The sequence below is a fragment of the Manduca sexta genome, chromosome 15 (genome assembly GCF_014839805.1).
Source record: "Manduca sexta isolate Smith_Timp_Sample1 chromosome 15, JHU_Msex_v1.0, whole genome shotgun sequence".
Taxonomy (NCBI): Eukaryota; Metazoa; Arthropoda; class Insecta; order Lepidoptera; family Sphingidae; genus Manduca; species Manduca sexta.
The window spans coordinates 4,229,176-4,251,477 of NC_051129.1; the positions used below are offsets into that span (position 1 = coordinate 4,229,176).

General features: G+C 36.9%; 2 protein-coding genes across 3 annotated transcripts in view; both read left to right on the plus strand.

Moving 5' to 3' along the window:
- The window catches only part of LOC119189386, a 142,989-nt gene extending 134,320 nt beyond the window's left edge, over positions 1–8,669 (plus strand). Inside the window, exon 5 of the mRNA XM_037438835.1 lies at positions 8,076–8,669. Within this exon, the coding sequence (XP_037294732.1) occupies positions 8,076–8,542 (467 nt within the window). The 3' untranslated portion in view covers positions 8,543–8,669. The remainder of the gene's footprint in view (positions 1–8,075) is intronic.
- The window catches only part of LOC115441206 (supervillin), a 158,713-nt gene continuing 144,985 nt past the window's right edge, over positions 8,575–22,302 (plus strand). The window contains exons 1-8 of one of the 2 annotated variants that reach the window (XM_030165893.2): positions 8,575–10,478; positions 14,126–14,604; positions 15,305–15,574; positions 15,838–16,023; positions 16,294–16,629; positions 17,562–17,701; positions 18,078–18,656; positions 19,837–19,946. In XM_030165893.2, the coding sequence (XP_030021753.2) occupies positions 8,686–10,478; positions 14,126–14,604; positions 15,305–15,574; positions 15,838–16,023; positions 16,294–16,629; positions 17,562–17,701; positions 18,078–18,656; positions 19,837–19,946 (3,893 nt within the window). In that variant the 5' untranslated portion in view covers positions 8,575–8,685. The remainder of the gene's footprint in view (positions 10,479–14,125; positions 14,605–15,304; positions 15,575–15,837; positions 16,024–16,293; positions 16,630–17,561; positions 17,702–18,077; positions 18,657–19,836; positions 19,947–22,302) is intronic. The other variant, XM_030165887.2, reaches the window with a different exon arrangement.

The window sequence follows — 22,302 nt, forward strand, 5'->3', positions numbered from 1 at the left end:
ATTAAACTTTTACGTAAGTGCGCCATATTTAATTATGATAATGTATATTTGCGTTCCTTTGTTGTCCATTATAATCAATACTAACGTGGCCTTTCACTTTCTTGAAAGTGTAGACTAAAGACTTATTTCAGAATTATATACCGTTGAACACATTATATTAGTTTAAATAAGTTTGTTGTGTTCAATAGATATTTGAAAATAAAGACTACGTGTGTTGAATATTTATCAATTTATTTATATACTATGTAACAAACGACACCTCACAACACAATATAACGTTATTTAAATACATATATTAGAATTTCCAAAATATAAAATGCCTTTCTGATGAATTCGAAAAGTGTAAATAAATTGCACGGTAAAAGAATACATACATTAAAAATTAACATAAAAACCATTACATTACTAACATTCATATAATAATCTCAATCAACAGTAATGTTCACAAATATTTAATTAAATTCAAATTTATCAAATGGAACTCGTTCACTCGTTCATTTCGTTCATCTTAATCACTCTCGCCATTTTGTCATCAACAGCCGTCTTCGTGGGTCGTCGCACTATCCGGGTAATCTCACATTTGTCTAATGATCGTATCCATTCCGGATCCCGTTCAGTGCAACGGTAATGAGTTACGGTTAAGTTAAATACGGATATTAGCATGCTTCAATGTTGCAGCTAAACATTGAATCAGGTTTGTGCGGGTGGCGAGATCCAGTTGTGGATTTACTGTAATTTTAAAGATTTGATGTTAAAAAGTAAAATTATTAGAATAAGCATGTCTCATCTCAGGATGAAGGTTTGCTCACTGTCATACAGACATGGTCTTGGTGGTCTTGTTGCAGTTTGTAGAGTTTTGACGCTAACAAAATTACACTTCAGGCGAGCAAAACACTAAGTATAAAAAAAGTTAAGAATCATGGATCGATCTTTACATCTAATCCTCAGAAATATTATAATAATACAAATTTTATTATTTATTTTGTTAATCGTAATTAAAATAAAATAATAAGTATGATGAAGCACAGAGACATTACGCTATTATAAGCTAATCTATCTTCGTCATGCTCGTTGTATATTGTTATTCTTGAGCAATTTGATGTACATTTTCATTTTGCAAAAAGTTGTTATAAAAGTAAAAATGTTTAATGTTAGGGTTTAAGTCGGTCTGGAAACAGTAAAAAGGAACTAAGAATGCGAAGGATAACTTAGAAGGTCGTCTTGTATTAAACCAATAAAGTTTTTCTTTGTTGGAAGCCTTTAATTTTGTATTCTATAAAATGTTCTACAAGGACCGTATTTTTTGTATTAATGACTTTGCTTATATAGAAAATATTTTACATAAATCAAAGTTAGACGATAATGTAACAGGTTTCATTTTTCTTGAGGCGCTCGATTTAAAAGACTTCACTTTTCTGAAAATGAAATCCTTTTGTTCGCGATGGTCGGCGGGGCGTGGGCTTCTCTGTACCAATAATTCTTTTTACGAATTTACGCGGGAAATTTTGTAAATTAAATTTGGGTCTGCCGGAATTTGTGTGATTTCGTATAAAAATAATTACTTTGATCGTCTCCTTTGTTGATTGATGTTCGTTTAATCTTGGATGTTGTTTTAATTGATTTATTTAGGTTGATTAATTCTTAGAAAAGTGCTACATAACTATTTGGTTATTAGCGAGACGGTTATTAAAATATAGTTATAAAGCCCTGTAGCAGCTACGTTTCATGGTATGGTATCTATATAATTTTGAAACATAGTACAAAAATCGCTCCACCTATCAAAATCACCCAAAAACCAGATAGAAACATAGTGATCACAACTATAACGTGATATTTCACCAACCATCAAAAGACGTGATGTCTTATCACGTCCCGCGTCCCGATCCCTCGTCTCGGCTTAGTCGCGGGACCCCACAGTAGACCTTTGACCGGTGACGTTCAATCAACATGTCTCCACATTGCCAAGTGCTTTATAAATGTTAGTAATTTTAGGTAGAAAACATTTTGCGGAAAAGAGTGAATGATTATTGTTGCAAATAATGTCTAAAGTACTTACGGTCGTCCAGTGGCCGGAAATCGACCGTAGAATTCAATATATTTGTTACATAATATAATTTAAATTTTCAGCAACCCTTTATTGGAACCATAATTAGGTATATGAAATTTTTGTGCGCTCTTCTATATGAACTTCTAATTATGCCAATCTCTCACTTCTCTGTACTCGGTATATGCTTAAACGTTTTCTCTTCACGTATTATTTTGATGATTTCTTATTATTTTGTTATGGACTGCAATGTATAGACCGCTTTATGATTTGGTAATTTATTAAAATAAAAAATATAAATTACGTTTAACTAAGTTTTTTCTATAGAATATCTCTAAATATGATATGGAGCCAAAGCATTCTCAAAAAGCTAATCGATCCCAAATGCCTAATTAACGTCAAGTTGGGTTCGCTCTGTTCAAAGGTGATCGGCTCTTTGGCTTCTTTGTGATCCTTTAATTTGACCTCTTGATAATTAAAACGATGTTTTGACTTTCACAATTGTTTTAAGAAGAGTTGGCATCCATTGAAGTTATTCGTTGAATCGATTGACAAATTTAATGCTTAGTTTAATTTTGTGGTTGGAAAATATTAAATTGCTTTAATTGCATTGTTAAGGTTGTACTTAATTTTTTCATGTTTTTAGTTGCATTTTTAACAGAACTTGACCGATACCCCTTTTTATTTCTCAATACCTTGTTATTGTACAATTTCAAAACCTATTTTATTTTTGCAAAAATATTCCCGTAATTTTTTAACTTGATATCACATTTGAACCGATGTTGTTGCAAAGTTATTTAACTGGAAAATAGAGTACTAGTTTTAAACTGCTAAAAAATCTGTTAAGTTTATGGTTATAACTGAGTTTATTGATAACTTAACCTAAGTACCTAATGAGTCGTTCGCCAAAACTTTTTTTCCTACTCTAATTATAATTATTATTATGCCTAGTGTTGAAACCCAAATTTCTTCAAAACCTGAAGACATTATAAGACAGTTGACAATAATATGGCAGCATTTTTATTACATATTTTTTAAATATTGACACGCAAATTATTAATTCCGAAAGAGCACATCCTGGCATAGAAAATTTTAACTTTTCATGGCTCGGACTTAAGTCGAAGCAGGCTTTAAAATTCAACCTTCCGTAAACTCGTGTTGCAGCTAATCTACTATGAAGGATTAGAGACCAGCCCCGAATAGGAGAACATTTTCTAGAAAATTCTGAAAACTAAGCAATTCTTAATCAATCAACGTCTATACAAATAGATTTAACCTTCCAACCCCGGATCGTAACATTAACTACAGCGTTAGTTAAATTGCAAACCGATGTATTATTCAGTCGCGAATAAAACTTCAGTTGCGAGTTAAATCGATCTGTTGACCTTTACCGCTGATCCCGTTAAGACTTTAATTATTTATTTGCTTTGTTGATGTTTAGAATTGGTTTGTTGTTTTAATTGTGGCACGTCAAAATAAGTATACCGCGTCTGACAATAAGATTATTTTTCGATTGAGCATTATGATTTGTTCACTGTTGAGTATACACTTTGGTGAACTATATTACTCAGAGCTGATTTTTCATATTTCAAGTGACCACACTATTTCCTTAGTTGTAACCATGTTCATACCGCATTGAAATTATGATCAGAGTCAGTTGTACTAGCGTCGTAGGACAAAAAGGAGAGTTATCTGCAACACGTGTAGGTGTGACCAACATAAACATCATTTATTTTCGCGTCGCGTTGTGTAAATTGTTAAACTAACTGCGCGGCGGCAATTAAAATTTACCTAAACATTAATGTTGGTAAATTGCGATCACTAGCGTATTTTCGCACAGAATTTTTTAGTGTGAAAATGTATTTTTAATGGAACCATCTACTGAATGCGGCGTGCTTTTTAAATAACTAGGGCTGTGTTTCCACGAGTTTTTTAAATTTCTATTATAATGTCCTCGATATTTCTCTGTTCGGTATTGCGAAGTATGCTCTGAAAAACATTTCCCACTTGTTACAGTCGGGTTATGATCCATAATATAATATCCAACAAGTTCCGTGCCCGTGATAAAATGGTACAATTTATATGAAATATTGGATGCGTCTACACTGCCATATAGACAAATGTGAGCGATATAAACACTAAAATGGATTTTGAAAATTGTACGTTTAAGATTAAATATGTACCGTTATTATAGTTTGTTGTGTGTTCGAGTATTAATTTAGTAAAATGTTTCTATATTGCCTTATTAGTTTGATCTTCCATGAACGGAGTTACGTAGAAATGGTGAAGATATCGACCTTGGTAATCATTTGTGTAATTTTTTAAATGAAATTAATTGAGTTTTATGTTCATTTATTTGGAAGACCTCGTTATCTAGGCAATCGTGCTTAGTCAGTGAAACATTTGAAGTCCAAGATTCAATTCTCCGGTCAATTGAATATTTGCAACTAATTCATAAGTCACGTGAATTGGAATAGGCCGATAGAGTTGTGCTCGCTCTGTCTACGCTCAGCTTATCACTGGACGGAAATAATCTCGGCGGACTACGGACGCCCTAGTTACATCGCTAGGGATATTGGATTTTGTGAGTCTACACACGTTTGCCAGATGGAAATTAAACTTCTTAGGGGATGAATTATCAGAAAAATCCTTGATACTCTCCCACTTTGTGTTAAGAGTCAAGCTTCTATTTAAAGCTGTGCGTTGTTACTCTACCTGGATATTATGTTTTGATTTGTTTCTCGACGTTAATATTCATTTAAAAACAACACTGACTAATGATGGTTGATGTCATAATCGATAACTGAAGTACAAAAGCCTAATCTAGGGCTTATTACTCGTAACACATAGGCTTTCGTTTAACTTGGAATCAGCGTACAGCATTACATTCTGTCGACTATCATATTTCTCGCAGCAATTAGTGCAGAAATGATTTTATTCGAGGTAAATTTCTAGCGTTTGTAATATAACATGTCTGTATCAGAAGTTCACAAGGTATTCTGTACCATGCCACCCTGCTGGCTAAAATAGAAATGTCTTCGCTCGTCTTTTCTTTAGTGCAAGAAAGAGGACGCTAGGCGGCTCACCAAATATCCTAACTACTATTACGAAAGTGAGTTTATTACTTTTTTTAAACCTCTACGGTCACTTATCCAAACGGGGATCATGAAATTTGCATAGACGATGTCAGGGGTACCGAAGGACATGGTACTCTTCGTCCTAATAAAAAAGTACTGTTCCCGAGGGATAGAAATTGATTTACAAAATTTACCTTAATGCCCCTCTTCACTTGTTGTCACGCCTTTGGAAAGCAATGGTCCATGCTGACCATTGATTGTTCATGCCCACTAGGTTTTTATTTAGTGTAAGTATAATAGTTAGTTTCACCAGTACTTCAAGCAAAAATAATAAAGAATTAGGCTACGTTTTCTTATCGAATTAATTAATGTTTAAATATTATTCTATTTTATTTAAAACAGTAACGCTTACTGTAATGCGATTTTTTTTGTATACAGGATTGTCAGCGTGATTATTGAAGTGTTAATATGAAATTGGTGGGCGAACTCGTGGAATTTCAAATGACGAATAATTAATATTTTTACTATGACAGTATGTGATGACGATACGAATTACGGTGAATTAGGTCGGAATGTGGCACATGCACGTGAACCAGTTGCAGGAAATAAAATATGCACATATGTCATCGTCAGTGTGGACGAAACCTTTGAAAATTGAGGAAGTGTGACCGACGATCATAGAAGTTATATTGAGGAAGTGTAGTTAAATGGTAACTTGGAACATTAGGGCGTTTTTTTTTATTTGTCAGTTAAGCTGATTAGTGTTTTATTCTTATAAGTGGTAAGGTAGAAAGTGAAAATAATGATGAGACAAATACGTTTATTAATAAAGGGTATAACCTGGTATATAAAAATTTCGTGTATTCCAAGGCCCATAATATTTACATATCGCAACAATTTTGCATGTTCACAGCAAACATTTATCTTTCATTACTTAGACAAGGTCTTATCAGTAGCGTCTAATGGCTTCCATCGCTCGTCAAAACCATTTATCTTTGTTTATTGGAGAAAATCCCTTCGCAGATTATGATACACGCCTCTATTGACACCAGTGCAGTATTTGATGTGTACGGTAAAAGCTTGGTAATCTAATCTGCGAGGTCGCTCGTTAAGTGGTCCATGCAAAAGTAAGTAGGTGTCAGGTGGCTTGACTAATGGACCGGTGTGATAAGCCAGGTATACTCTGGACTGTTCTCGTACATCCTGGGTACGAGTGTTTTCAATAGCTGTTTAATTTAAATTGCTTTTAAACGGGTGCTTTTAATTCGATGATTTAGTAGGAGTTATGAGATTAGATTTGAATCGGGATGGCTATAAATTTTAAATACCTTATTAAAATACGAAATTTCACCTAAATTTTGCTCTAAATGTCATTGCAAGGAAATTAATTATATGAATTCTCAACAAATGACGAATTTCTCAACATTACCGTTATAAAAGCTGTTATCCATTGCATTAATCAAAATAATAACCTAAGCATTGTCCTAACCATAACATTAAACACCAAATATTCGGCTGTCAATGTCAACTAAGTCGGCACCAGACGTACATTCATCAGCTGTGTGAAACCGCAGTGACCACAGCCTTCAATGTTCTGCTCGTCATCCGAGATCGAAAGCGATGGGAATTATTGGACATAGCCTGCTGGTAGTGCCTGATGTTTGACCACTCAAAGGTCTGTTTTGATGATCAGTTATATCAAAGCAGGCCTCTTACTCAAAATCTTTATGTCATATGTAAAAGAAATTATTGTTTAAACGATCATTCGGTTTTCTCATTTTGTTACTAGCTAGCTTTCAGCAAAAATTAAGTCGATTAGTTATGTTAAATGAAAAACGAACACACGCACTTTCGTATTTTTATTATTAGATATAATTTTCTTATCACATTAGCAATTGTAGTTATAATTATTAAAATATATATTATAGTAGGTGTTGCTCGGGTCTTCGCCAGCGTGAATAGTCTTTACCGCTAAACTTAAATAACTGTAGCAATTCATGAATTAATATTAGCCCTGTATTATACTATCCCACTGTTGGGCACGGGCCTCCTCTACTACTGAGAGGGATTAGGCCTTAGTCCATCACGCTGGCCTAGTGCAATTCGTAAACTTCACACACCCTCGAAATCCCTATAGAGAACTTCTCAGGTAGGAATTATCTATGTTTGTTAAACTTCATCCAAATCCAGGATTGTCCAAATATTTTTACACACTTTCGCATTATAACATTAGTTCGAATAAGATTGGGAAATGTTATTCCTACTGTAGTTAAAATTATGAAAATATCTTCCGAATAGGAAGTTGTGACTCAGTTTTACCTGGCGGATGCCGATAAAGAAACCTTGAATTAATTTGAATTGCCTTCGTTATCTTGTGTGTATGTTTAATACTGCTATATAATTGACAATATACATATATTATATAATAATGTATGAAACATGTATTATTTCATGTTATTAGTATTTTTTTTACATAGAAAAAATACATAAATATTAACACATTTGGACAATGGACATCCGTTCGGATCATCGTATAAATTGGTTTAAAATCCTATTCACTTTACAAAAACACTAGACTTTATATTGAATAAGACCTATTTAATTATTGTTTATAGGTTATATTTAACCGGATGGTTCTCGTATTATTTTGATATGGCTTCATTAACTATATTTATTATATTTGAATTAAAGAGAGCTCATCGATGTCGAACACGTTGATCTCTGATTCTACGGCTCACGGCTGTCCACGTAACACAATGGAACAGGCTGAAACAATACTATGGTAAACGTATCGTGCAAAATGTCACACAAATCGGTGTTCACGTAGCAGTCACTGAACTTGTATAGAACAATGCTGACGTGCGGGTCAACAGCTTCCTCTTCCGTCCCTACACGTTGTTTATCTTTCACAATAAATTGATGAAGTGTTAATGTATTCTTTTATATTGTTTCAGGAGTCGCAGCGAAACCAAAAACTCGTCGAACCCAAGAAGCAGCACATCCCAAGACTGAAAGCTCACTGCCGTCTTCCAAAGTATCTCTTAAAAGTACTTTTAATTTGTCCTACGGAACCAAGTCAACGCCTACTAAGTCCACTACTTCTAACACCTCCATTCATAAATCGCAGGAAAAACGTCGAAGCATCGAAACTAACAGTAAAGCTAGTTGCATACCCCTATCTAAGAAGCCTTCTGATAAAAATATTCGCACTTCCACTTCGCCCGTTAAGCAGGACTTAGCGAAGGACGTAGCCAATAGAGCAGACAAGTCGAAACTGGAAACACCCGTAGTAGAGCTGTTCGGAGAAGTCCCGAGAAAGCGAAGAGTGACACTGAAAATAATCGAATCGACAGAAGACATCGAGCTCAAAAGGATAGTGAAGGTCTTAGTGAAAAATATCATTATTCAAAGAAAAGACTGACTAGTTTAGAAAATAATTCTCCGAGAGACCCAAGTGATACTAAAAATGTTTCGCCTAAAAATGTGTTGAATAATAACCCGCAAGCTGAACAAAAACAAGATGCTAATGCTTGTGGCCTAGAAGATTCTAAAGTTACTACTAAAATGTCTACGCTTCATGAAACCGTTAGACCGCATACGAGTAGCTCTAGACTTTCGCAAGAGATGGACAGCTTAGCTGCATTCACTAAACAGACATTAGATAGGGTTAACAAATTAACGAATAACTTAAATAGTAATAAGTTAAATGTAGACGCATCTGAGCCACGGTTTGACTCCTTATTAGCTTCAAAATCAGAACAAAAAAATAATAATCATACTTTTAATTATGGCCTTACTGGGGAAAGGCCAGCTTACACCAGAGGAGTGACGGAAAGATTGAGGGATATAGATACGGCAGCTCAGAGACTGATTGACTTTGAAAAGCAAAGTGCAATGTTTTCTGATCTCAATAATGATACGTCTAGTCAAAATCGCCGTGTTGATAATGCTTCATCGTCTTGTAGTCTCACTCCCGTTTCTATTCTAAAAAGAAAATCCATTCACGAAGACAGCGCCACCACGAACCCAACTAATCATGCTATCGCCTCTCCGCCGGTGACATTCTCACCAAGTGTTATAGAACTCCAGAACTGCCGCCCAGATAACAGACAACGGCAAGGTATACTTAAAAAACGCCGAAGTTTAGACGAATCGCAAGTTGCCAGAAGAAGATCTTGCAGTCCAGAGGTGTCGTTTGCCGATGATGGCTCTTCGGACATTAATAAACCTATTCTGAAAAATCGAAGGTCTTCTCTAGAAGACGTTGTCAGGAATAGGTCTCCAGAAGGACAAATTCATGGCATATTAAAGAGAAAAATGAGTAGGGAGGATGATCCGCATAACGATGAGTTATCCCATGGCTCGCCAGAACCTCATGGGATACTTAAACGCAAGTCTAATTCTAGCTCTAGCAGCAGTACGGCATCTTCCCACGTTTCTATCGCTCAAGCTGTATTGCTAGCAGCCGCTGGTGGCGCTGAAATAGTCGAAGACGATAAGGAGATTGTCAGACCGATATTAAAGAAAAAGAGCTTCTCTGAAGAACGACCAGGCCCCGAAATTAGTGCATCAGATACTCCTAAACCAATACTTAAAAAGAAGTCTACAGAACATGAGGACTTCGACTTTGATCTACCTAAGAAACCAATCCTTAAATCATCAAAAAAATTATCTGGTGACGAAGGACATACTTCTAGTTTCGATATGAGCGAAGACGATAGAAGTTCTCGCCGGCCTTCACTCCTCAGGTCGCGGACATCTGATCATTCCGGATCGGAGTGTGAAGCGACAGTTAGACCTATTTTAAAGCAGAGAGGTTCGAGTTTGACAAGGGAACGCAGCCAATCGCCGCGCCCACGGCTCTCGTTTTGCGCAGAGAACGACGCGAACATCAGTGTGGCGAATATTAGTTGCGACGCGAACGACTTGTCGGCGGCTGGACCGCGGCGAGTACTAAATCTAATACCTGCAGCCGAGCCGGAACAAAGCTACCCCAGTGCAGTGCTCCGTCGCAGGAATCTACGACCGAAAACGAACCCAAGATCGAAAAGTTTAGCGTGCGATGTAAACGATGAATTACTGTCGATACTAAACAGTCGACGGTTAAAAGTGGATGAAAATAGTGACAATGCACGTTACGAACAGTGGCCCCATTTGCACAACGATGAAAATGAGACCGACGAGAAACCCAAAACTTTTCCATCGATTGCATCGAGAATAAAGAGCATGGAACAAGCTCTTACAAAAGATTTACCATTAAGAGATCAACCATCGACATCCAGGTCGAAGACACGAGATAAAGAACGCTACAAAACACAACCCATCACTGTCGACGAAATGCGGTCGATCACTTCCAGGTAAGAAACAGATGGACTCGAATGCCCAATGTTTACTACAATTTAATACGTTGCTATAATATTTTTAACCTGCCGTATTATATCCCTCGCCGCCTGTAATCTAAATCCACTGCATCAGTCGACGATTCTATTTTTCGTGAATATGCACACCGGTATACGTATAGCTACACGTGTATGCCAAATTATATGAGTACATTTCTTTCGGTCGTTTAAGTTCTACTATTTTTATAAAACATCATAGCAGTGCCAGTCATAAATCTCGATGTTTATCAATAGCTACTTTTCTCTTTCACTCAAACTCATAAACCTGGCTTTTTTTCAGTAAAGGTGATTGAGCTTTACATAGGTCTCGGTTTGTTAGAAGCCAAATGTTGGCTCGTGGCCATTATTTTGATGGGCGAGCGTTCGGCGTGGGCTGCCACCAACTGTTTTACCATCCAAATGTTCTGTTACTCATTGTCTTAGCATTTCTTTATATCATTATTTCCTGTTGTACCGGTATATCATAAATCATGCTCAGATGATCTTGAACACGCATTACGCTCAATGTTGTGGCTGTAGTTATGTGTAAAAGTGTTAAAAAATGAATTTACTCTTAAACATTGGCGAGGTATAAAACGCGTCATAAAGTCACAGTCGGCATAATTTTAAAGGACATGGCTCGGTATCAAAAAATGTTTATCCAGGCGAACGGACATTGCTTTAAAATGAACACTCTTGGATAAAATTACAAATATTTGACTTTATGATGCACTCGATTAAGTTCAGAATCTAGCGACTAGTTCGTCGGAAAAGAAATCTTTATTAATATCTAGTTTTTATCAATCATTATTTTTGCATAACAGATTCATGCCTTGACTGGACTGCCTTGACTCTGACTCTGTAGATTACTATTACACGCTCTAGATGCTAATTCGTCACAATGAATACTATTCGTAGCTCAGTCTTCTGCCCCTCGCCGGCAATGTCGAAGGTTTTGATAATTATCAATGTCATGAAATGCGAGCTCATAGTTCGTGTTAATTTGCGTTTCGTATGTCTGACATCATCTAGTTCAGTTTGCTGTTTGAATCATGTACATTGCACACTGCACGTAAAAATTTTGTCGAGATTGGATATTGTTAATTTATTGGTTTTAAAATATTGTGTTGTGTTTATGTTACGATGAATCGTTATGTTTTGGATTTTACACGCGCAAAATTGTAAGTTATAATTATTTCAATAAATATTATTTGATAGAATATCCTTTGATAACTAGCTATCATTAACTTTTGTACGAATAAATGACTTTTTAACATATTTTCTTAAAGTGGTGTTGAAATACATTTTATTTTTTATATTATTTTAGATGTTTTTAGCAATTTCTTGGTTATATATATAGTTTTTCTTAGCAAAGGGATTAGTTTGTTAAGTATCAAACAAAAATAATTTAGCTCAAATAAGCCTTTTGTAAGTTGTGCAAATTAGATTGTAAAAACTTGTTGTATTGAGCAAGTAACTCATCTCTCAGAAACTTCAATATAAGTTAGACATTTATTTATAATTGTGAATGTACTTAATTATAATTTTTAATTATAATGGATTTAATAGTGAGATTAGATTCTGTAGATATTAATAATCGGCAATTAATATCGATGTACCCAGATAAAGAAATAAAACTTTTACATGCTAAAAATAAAGAATGTCATCTTCTGTTATTGTTCTTATTAAACTTGAAACAAGATAGTTATACCTTGTAATACAAAGTTTTGTTTATAGTAATAATAATATCAGCCCTGTATTATATACTTGCCCACTGCTGAGCACGGGCCTCCTCTACTACTGAGAGGGATTAGGCCTTAGTCCACCACGCTGGCCTAGTGCGGATTGGTAGACTTCACACACCTGCGAAAGTCCCATAGAAAACTTCTCAGATGTGCAGGTATCCTCACGATGTTTTCCTTCACCGTTAAAGCGAACGATAAATTCACAAAGAATACACACATGATTTTAGAAAAGTCAGAGGTGCGTGCCCTTGGGATTTGAACCTGCGGACATTCGTCTCGGCAGTCCGTTCCACACCCAACTAGGCTATCGCCGCTTTTTGTTTATAGTAAAGGCACAAGCGTTATACTTGATATATAATTTTTTTGTGTAGAGTGGATATCGTCACATTACATAAACATATTATATCTCTTATCAGTATCAAGAATCACAGGGAACTTCTTATCCCAAATACCAAGTTCAATTTGCGCCCACAAACATCTATACGGATTCGAATCCATAACTTATCAAAGTAATCATCTACCCCGCTGTAAAAGCTTTACGACATTTACATCCTTATTTATACATTTCATATTACTTTGTTTAGCTCAGCGTTCTTGCCAAGCATTATTGTCATAGCTAAGTTTTGGCTTCGTTTAGCAACAAATGTTACATCTATCATTTTACCTTTGTTGGCCAGCGCTAATAAGTTTATAAATAAAAATGAGTAATTGTTTTGCATCTCGTGAAGCTTCTTTGAATATCAACTTATTTGCATACTGGTTACTGTATACGCTTTACATTGGTGGGGATTTCTATGCTAGTCCTCAACTATATGTAAGTAGTATTAAAGTTCATATTTTAAGGAAGATGTGACACGATTCCTTGGTAAATCCTAAACATTTTAATGAAATTTTGATCAAAAATAATGTTGTCTCATGTAATTATGGAATTGAAACAATGAGGGAAGTACAAAAATTTGGTACTCATTTATGTTATTTCATTTTTTATTTATTTAATAGTTACACTATCGGTTTACCACTATAACCTTACAATTAATACAATTAATTTTCTTATAGTAGGTGATAAACCGTTACAGGTGCATACAAAATTATTTGTATAACTTAACAATCACTAGATCTGTTGTAGTCTGAAGTTCGTACACTAACGGTAATTCATAGTAATCAAACAGATTTGAATAAAAATGCAGATAGAATTAGATCGCACTAGTCATGTCTTGCCGCAATTGCATTAGACATATATCGATTAAGAGCAGTCGATAGAGTCGCCACTCGATTCTCGATGACGGAAATAAGCGCTCCTGCCGTTACTGGGTCAACATTATTTCTGGATCTGTTGTGCTTCAAAGCACGCATAGAGTTTTACGTCCGACCAATCTGGTGCACGCATACACCCGTGCCCTTAATGGTTTCGATTTAAATGCAGCAGCTGTTAGTGCTAGCGATGTAGAGGCGGTAACATTAGGAGCCATGATATCACGATCGACGCACTGTTTCAAACAGCAATGTTTGTTTTGCACGGTCATTGTTTTACTAATAACATAAAAATAAAAATAGTCTATAAAACTACAGTTTACAAACGTAAATATCGTACAGTTGGAAAAGTTGCATAAACCAACCGTAATGTATGACCGATTTACTTCACCGATAAATTGTTTAACGATCAAACATCGATCGATAACACCGCAATCGAGAACAGACATTTATATTTAGATTATATTGACGACGGTGTCAAACTTCCCTAAAACGATGTATTGGCGACGCCGATCCAATCACTCGCAACATAATTCATCTAAATTTATGAAGGTGAGCTGAAACAGCGACCGTCTCTTTCTTATGTAGCGATCTGTTCTACTTTAACGAGTTTCTTTTCTCATTTCGCAGTTTGGAGCCGGGCCAAGCGAGTTTCCAAGCGTTCGGCCAAGCGGGCTGTAGTTTTCCGAGTCGCCCCGTCGAGTCCAGTGTTGCTTCCTCCGCCAGGGGCGCTTTTCCCCTTTCGGGGGAACCGGAACGAGACCCTTTCGTGGATTTTGTGAAAACATTGGATTCTCCGCCGTTCGGTTCGAGCTCGTTTAGCGTGTTATCGCCGGCAGCGAACAGCAACTCTGACGGCAGCGGCGCCAAGGACGACAGTTTTGGTGAAGCGACTTTTCTGGATTTCGAGAATCTAGACAGAAAGCAATCGACTTTAGACGAAATAGAACAAGAAGTGAACAAAGTCCGCGTCGCTTTGGACGAGGACAGCCGCGCACTCGATGAAGACGAGAGGCACCAGGCAGAAGCCGACAACTGGAGTCTAAATGTGTCTTGTGATAGCGGAGTGTACAATCGTGCCTCTTCCAGAGACTCCGGTCCGCATTCTGGTAAGTAATCATTCGCAGTTTATTCAACTCGTAAATTTATTTTTATCGACATTGGCGCAGTATGGAAATATGCGAAAACAACATGAGACTTATTTAGAGCGATCCAAAAGTCACAACTGTTGCCGTCATAAAACAAACATGCCGAAGCAATCAGTCCGATCCAGTGTTGTATTAACTTGTGGTTTGTTTACGTTGCGTATGGTAAATTTAGAATTGCCGAATGCGCCGCTATTCGTATTAGGTCGGTTTTGAAAATAAACACGACATAACCTTGTTGATGTCTCTCCGCTCAATTATTTGGGTCAATGTAATGCACGTGTTCTTTGTGGTGGTGTCATTGGATTTGTTGGAAGTGCAGTTACTGAGCCGTTAAGCAATCTGTGTAGGTTTTTACGGATTGCTGTTCAGTACGCCAGAAAAAATTACATTGTGCTGAATAAGTTGCTAATTAAAATAGTTAATCTGTGAAACGGTACTGACGAAATTGTATTAGAGCGTATCTATTGTTCAGACTTTAAGTCAGGCGGATATTAATTTATAATTTATTTTGTAACATTTTTTTCCCTTGCAAGATTGAATTAATTAGTTTTTTAGGTTTTACAATGCAATTACATTTAATACATTACTTAAACTAGCAAGTTTGTTAAAGCAATAACAATGAATGCCTAATATACTAATACTTGATCAATTCGCATTTCAGGCGAAGAACTAGGCCTGGTAGAAAGCCAAGAGATCCGCGACAACCACGCCACCAACAGCAGCAGTAACGAGTGGTCATCTTCCTCTATCGAACGTGGTCTTCTCACCATGGATAGGGAGAGGAAATCGACAGAGAACGACGCTCTCATCAGCCCAGACACCCAGGGTAGCGACGATGAGAACACCAGCGGCTTCGCTCTCGGCCTCGTCAAGAGCAACAGCGTCGTAGCCAGGGCTAGTATGTGGCAGCAGCTCCAACAACAAGCCAAAGGTACTTGTTTTTGTTTGCAACAGTCTTGCAGTTTTATACCGCTTATAAATAACCCGCTGGAAGTTTGCACTGTTCCGTATTACAAAGTTGTACAGTTTTGTTTTTCTCCGTGGTCTTTAAAGCTTTAATGTATTCTGAAAGGTTGTCGGGCTAACACAGAATTCTAAATGGTTTTTATTGGAATTTTGCATTTGATTATGAAAGTTGGATAATGAATCACGTAGAATTATGTCCTTATGAGATTGTTTTCCTTTCTATTTCAGGCACTCCGAAGCCTCTAATTCGCCACAGTCGCTCCAAGATCAAGGAGGGTCCATCAGTGGTGGATAGATTCAAGACCCAGCCAATCTCATTCGCGCCTCCAGAAGAACCCGAGGAACAAACCAACAAACCGTTCTCCCTGGCTCAGTCCAAAAGCACAGCCAATGTGTTAGACAGAGACGAAGATGGTTAGTTCAATATCATTCCTTCTCTATCTTTATCTAGAACAAGTTACTTTTCTATTTAATATTTAAGAATTTATTTTAAATTTTTGTTCAAATGAACGCATGTAAATTGCATTTATATAGGTGATAAAAGAATCGCTTCCTTTCATATGATCGTCGGCTTTTCTTTTTTGCATGTCCTCGACTACTCTACTATGTGTATGTCCCGGGCTCTTAAAATACACACACAACTGCACAATGTTATGTAAATACGCACACACTCACCGGTGGCAGCTAAGTTAGACGAGGACGATCCGGCCAAGATGTCGCTCTCGGAGAAGATGAAGATGTTTAACGCGAAGTTGACTCACAAGCCGCCCGTGGCGGGGCTACCGAGGCCTAAAGAAGACCGTGTACCGAGGACCTCCAGACTCCGCACCATGCCTGTATTAGCCAGCCAAGTTCAAGAGGCCATGGAACAGAATGAGAGACTAACCAAGTCGCTGACCCACGAAGATGTGCCGCGTAATCCCGACTTCCAACTCAAAATGGAACTGTTCCGATCCGCGAGTGCAAAGAACACATCGTTAGAGTATCTTATGCGGCAGAATTCAAAGTTTAGAAGCTTAGGTCTGAATTTGTTTATTTTGAGTTTTGGTTTTTTTGTCGTTTCTCGCTTGGGCCGTTGCGCTTTTGGGTTTGATTGGTACTAATAATAGTTATGTAGATTTATAGGTTTTTATACGCATGCTGTACATATTGCACGATACAATAATTTGATGGAGTTGATTTGAATAACATACACTTGGTTTATTGATGTAGAGACACAGGTAACGAGTGGCATGGCCGGTTTTCTTAACATTTTGTACATTTACAGCTACAGCGGTTTGAAGTGTTGGGCGTATAACGCTTGGTCTCACGATGCGCATGCACATCCGCGCCTGTATCTGCGGTACAAGTCATCCCGCGCCGTACATTGTAAATCATACGTTTGAACCCGATTGAGTAATGTTTTATTTCGAGCGCCAATAATCCAGTTACTCGGGCTCGGTGTTGCTCATAAGATTTTTTCGCACGTTGTTTTTTTTTCCCATGCAATTGTTTATAACGTGGGGTTTCGTTTGTCAAACAGGCGCGTACGCTTGGTGAGGTCGCGCTAATACGTGGGCGTGAACGGGACTGGAAACTTCGACGGTTACCGCTCAGTAATATGTATTTAGTCTCAGCTATTTTTGTGCACACGTATATTCTCATTAAGACCATGTTACGAAATTGTTTTCGTACGATTTAATACGTTTGCGGATTGACTTTTGGGTTTTATGCAATGTTTTGCAGCCAACATTGTTAGTAAACACCCTATGTAAATAACTGTCCCTTATAAATAGCCAGCAAATTTCAAAGTCAATGGTAATTAAAATATAAATAAAACAAAAGCTACACGTCCCGTTCTCGCATCGCATAACATTCGGGCTTCACTAAAAACGGATTTGACATGAAACTGGTCGCTTGCTGGTGATTATCATTGACTATTGGAACTCGTATGAACTATCCTCACATTGCAGATCTCGACGACGACTCGCCGACGGAACGAGCACAGAGAATGATCACGCCCGAAGTGCGTGGCATACTGAAATGTGGGTCGACGGTCGTGCCGCCCAAACCCAAAGTGCTGGCCAAAGGCGAGAGCTCTGAGGTTGGTATGGTGAGCTGATGATTTTTTTTATTTTTTATTTGCGATTTTTTTATGCTTTTTAATATTTCTTTATTATGATCTGGTGTAAAACTAATTTTATTGATTAAAATTAATCACATGCTCAAACACTCTTATGCGATGTTTAGTAACCGAATCGGATGTTAAATTTGTGATCAATTTGGTATATTTATCACTGTCTATTGAAGTTATATTATTGACACCGTAACCAATGCTGTTACGAATTTCTCTACGTCGATTTCATTTGAGTGCTATAATTTGGCAACTCATTATTAAACTATTAGTTATTTATCAATCAATGCTCCCCACAATTATTCGTTTTATACAAAATGTTGACTGTTAATCACTTATTCATTCTTCATTCCAGGGTCTGAAAGATGAAGGCATCGACAGTTCTTCGGACGAAGAATCAGTCTCGGCTTCGAGCGTGTCGTCATCCGAGAAGAGCTGCTCATCATCAGACAGTTCTGACGAACTCCCCGACCCTCGCCCACGACCAGAGCCTCGCCGCTTCGCACGAAAGAACAGCAAGCTCAAAACATCCAGAACCGAATCCGACATCACCAGGCATCCTGAGCCTTACCCAAGGAAGATACAACTACCAGGAGCGAATGAGTTGAAAGAGCGCATCGTTCAGGCAAAGAATATGGAAGTGAAGACGCCGCTTCTCGGCAAACTCGGCCGTAGACCGTCCCAAGAGCCGAAGGTAGAGGACGACCAGTCCAGATACAGGAGGTTCGTGAAAAAAATCGACGAGCCGATACAGCTGGGCAAGTTGAGAAGACCTCCGGAGAAGACTGCGCCGGCTGAGGACCTCCCGCCGCCGGTTCTCAAGATCACCGCTTTGAACCAAGCGGCCAAGAACAAGTTCTTCGGATTAGAGGGCGCCAAAAGAGAGAAGAGCATCGATGAGTTGGCCGCGGCTGTGAGGAAATACATTCCCGCGGTGAGTGAACATGTTAATACTTACCTATATTATTATATTTGATAAAATATTTGGGCCTCTTGGGTAAAGTTATATCGAGTTTATGTACTTTATGGACAAAGTTGATGTTGGATTGTCAAAATCATGGAAATATTCGATTAAACACGCCAAGTGGTGTCACAATTATAACGATAATTATATTAAATGTATCTATGCGAATGCATTATAATCATGATGGTGACAACAATAAAAAAAAATACGAGATTTTTACAAAATACGTTAATCAATTTTCTTGGTTGAATAACTATATTTTAAATTTAACTTTACAATATTCTAGCAAATTAGAATCTTGTAACAATCTGTTTGTACCAGGCTGTCATAAAAAGGGCGTCGTTATGTAATAAAGCAATAATACCTACACAGAGGGTGGGTTATTAATCATCAAACTGGCGCAAGTCCAATATTTTATTGCCAAAATTTTCAACATATTTCAAACGGTACACCTTGAAGTGATGCACCGTTACTACTGTTGCTAACTGACGACGAATCTGAAAACATTCTGACATTGCATTGCACTCATTACATTGCAATCCGTCTATAGTACTCGACAGTAAATAGAACACTCGGCTGGGAATATTGTTAGTTTAGGTGCGGATAATTGGTTAACTATTTCGAGCCTTGTCGCTGTCACTAAAACGTATGGGTTGTATTATTTATTTATTTCTTTAGCAAATTTACCCTGCTGCACCTGATGGTAATAGAAGTGCGGTCCAATAGAATGTCGACTGATGGGAGATGATTACCCCTCGACAGTCGACACAATTATGTCGGTCAATTAGAACCGAATATACACAGGCTGATCCAGGAACGCGAAACACTTACGTGTGCCACTATGGCTGCTTTAACACCTTGTACCTATATACGATGGTCGCTATCCGGGGGCATAATATATTTTACCACCAGCATTTTATTTGTGTACAAACACACATTTAGCCTTTTATCTCTAAAGAGGTAGACAGACGCGCAACCAGAGCACCCACTTTCTGCCATGTATTCCGTCTCAAAATATGACAGGAGACGAACTCATCGCCATATCCAGGTTCGAACCCGACTCTTCAACATTGCAGTTATACCGTTATAACAACGACACTGAGGCAGGGTGATTCGTAAAAGTGTTATTGAATGTGACCGTTGTCGACAGATGAGCAAGTCGATGTCGTCGCACACGATGGAGGTGCCGGGCTCGGGCAGCGACGGCGAGAGCAGCGGCGGCCGCGAAGTGCGACACATCAACGCCAGGGTGCGGCACAGGTCAGTGCATCATTGTAAACTCGCTAGCTAACTCGCTAGATGGCGTCGGTAGTACAGCGGGGTGATCATTGAAGTCAAATATTATTCATTTAGTTAAAAATGTAATGTGCCAGTTTTACCCCGTAATGTGGTAAACCATTTTTCGTGAGAAAATCATTTTAGTATAATCTCATACACATATGTCCCGCATGAATAAGCTGTTCCAGTCTTAAACAATACAAAACGGAATCGTGTCTTTATTTACTGTGCACAACTACTTACGTTTAAAAGCATACTAGATACATTAATCCGTGTAGAATTTAGTTTGAACCTAGTTTCCTAATTGACAAGACTACCAATGTATTCGGCATTATAATTACAACTACTACGGAACTAAATTTTGTAAAGAGTATCTTCCGATTTTCGGATGGCCTTACTCATTAAAATTTTAATAATATGTCATAAATCGATTACTTACTTATCAAAAAAAAAAATTACGTTACTAAAGTAGTAAAAAAACTAATACAATTACCTTAGAGATATTAACAAACTCGCATATACACATATAAAAACGTTTATGACTTTTAATCTACAAAAATTGTCTCAAACGCATTGCATAAAGAATCAAAACATTTATTCTCAACGAGCATGTTTGATACCAATTTTACACTTCACCGAAACAAACATAAATTGCAATGCAAATTTAAACAAACGAAATGATCGCATTGCATTATATTTTTGCGCAAATCACTTAATTAATACGAATAATTAGTACTCTTTCCACTGCAATGATACATTGCAAACTAGCCTTTTGTACGAAGGTTATATGCAATACTGTTAGATGTGGTCATATGCGCCAAAAATGTCTTAGTATAATTAATTATAATTGCACTTGTTTACGTTTGGTAATACGGGTGTAATTGTTGCTTCAGAGTTTAGTAAATAGGTAATAAATCTTAAGGAGTATGAATCGTATTGCGTTCTTTTTTGGAGTTATTTTAAATATAATTATTCATGTTTGCTAAGAAAATTAGTAGTGTCCGTTTTGGTTCGATTACCCTGAATTCAACAAGAATGCTATCAATGGTGAATACACCTTAATTTTGCCGCGACGAAATGTTAAATTAGGCTAACGTTCCATTTCGCGTTGCCTGTTGAAGTTCCTTTTAAGAAATGGAAGTTGAAAATGGAAAAGAAAATCATTACAATTGACTTGGTAGTAAACCATAGATATTTTGATTTTACATAATATATAATATTTCATAACGACTTAACATAAAAAATAAAATAAAAAAATCATACGTGTTTTCTCGATTAGACTTTTCAAAAATAACGGCCAATTTCAGTCATTTAGAAATTCATCATGGCCGCTAATTCACTAGCTTATTATTGCAAGTTTCTACTTGTAAAATTTAGAAAAAACATTAATTTATGGTTTATTTTTTATTTATCTTTCGGTATTATTGTTTTTTTATTTTTTTTTGACTTGATAAGATATATAATCTTGTGATATATGTTATTAAACGTGTAAAAAATATAACATAGAACAAGGATGACAAACAAATGAACAAAAATCCTGACATATGTGTTTAAAATATAGATCCGTTATTAGCCTCAAGATAATATGTCAGATTTTGTCATTCTAGTAATAAGGGCTAAGGAAATTTAAATAATAAAAAAATAGGACCTTGTCATGGTGAGTCAGCGACTTGATAACAAACAATGAATTAAAGAAAGTTTTAAATTGGACAATCAAAGGCACAGTCGGGAAATCTTGTGTACCGGTGCATAAAATGTGTCTCGCTAACATTTTCTACCAAGCCATTAATTCTACTTTCGTATTATGCAATTATCCACGTAATTGCTTTACGTAAGTTATTGTTGAAATTGTTTCGATCTGATGCGGTATGGTAAACAAAATTTTATGGTTGGATTTTATGAAATCAGTTGTACAGTTCGGAATTATCATAAGAAGTATGTTTTAACTCTTACAACTTCAACAGTGTAATATAATTAACTATTTTCACTCATAATATGTACATGTAAATTTATAATAAATAAAATGTTACTTTTGTGATATAGGTTTTGAGTTTTGTCGATGGTTTTCGTAAATGTAACCGTGAATTTATTATTTGTTCTTTTAGTGAAATTTTACCTTCGTTAAAATAAATAATTACGTATTGCGTATTTGACAGCAATTACATGATCACTAGACGTTGCTCCCGGCGTCGCCCATATAAAAAGCCGTTGCCACTACAAAAGTATTCATAAACTGCAGCGATTTATGGCACAACCTGTACGATGTTTCCGCCGAGTGAATTCCGTCCCTTCATGTGATAAAGACCGAGCATATCGACATATCAGGAAGAAACTCCAG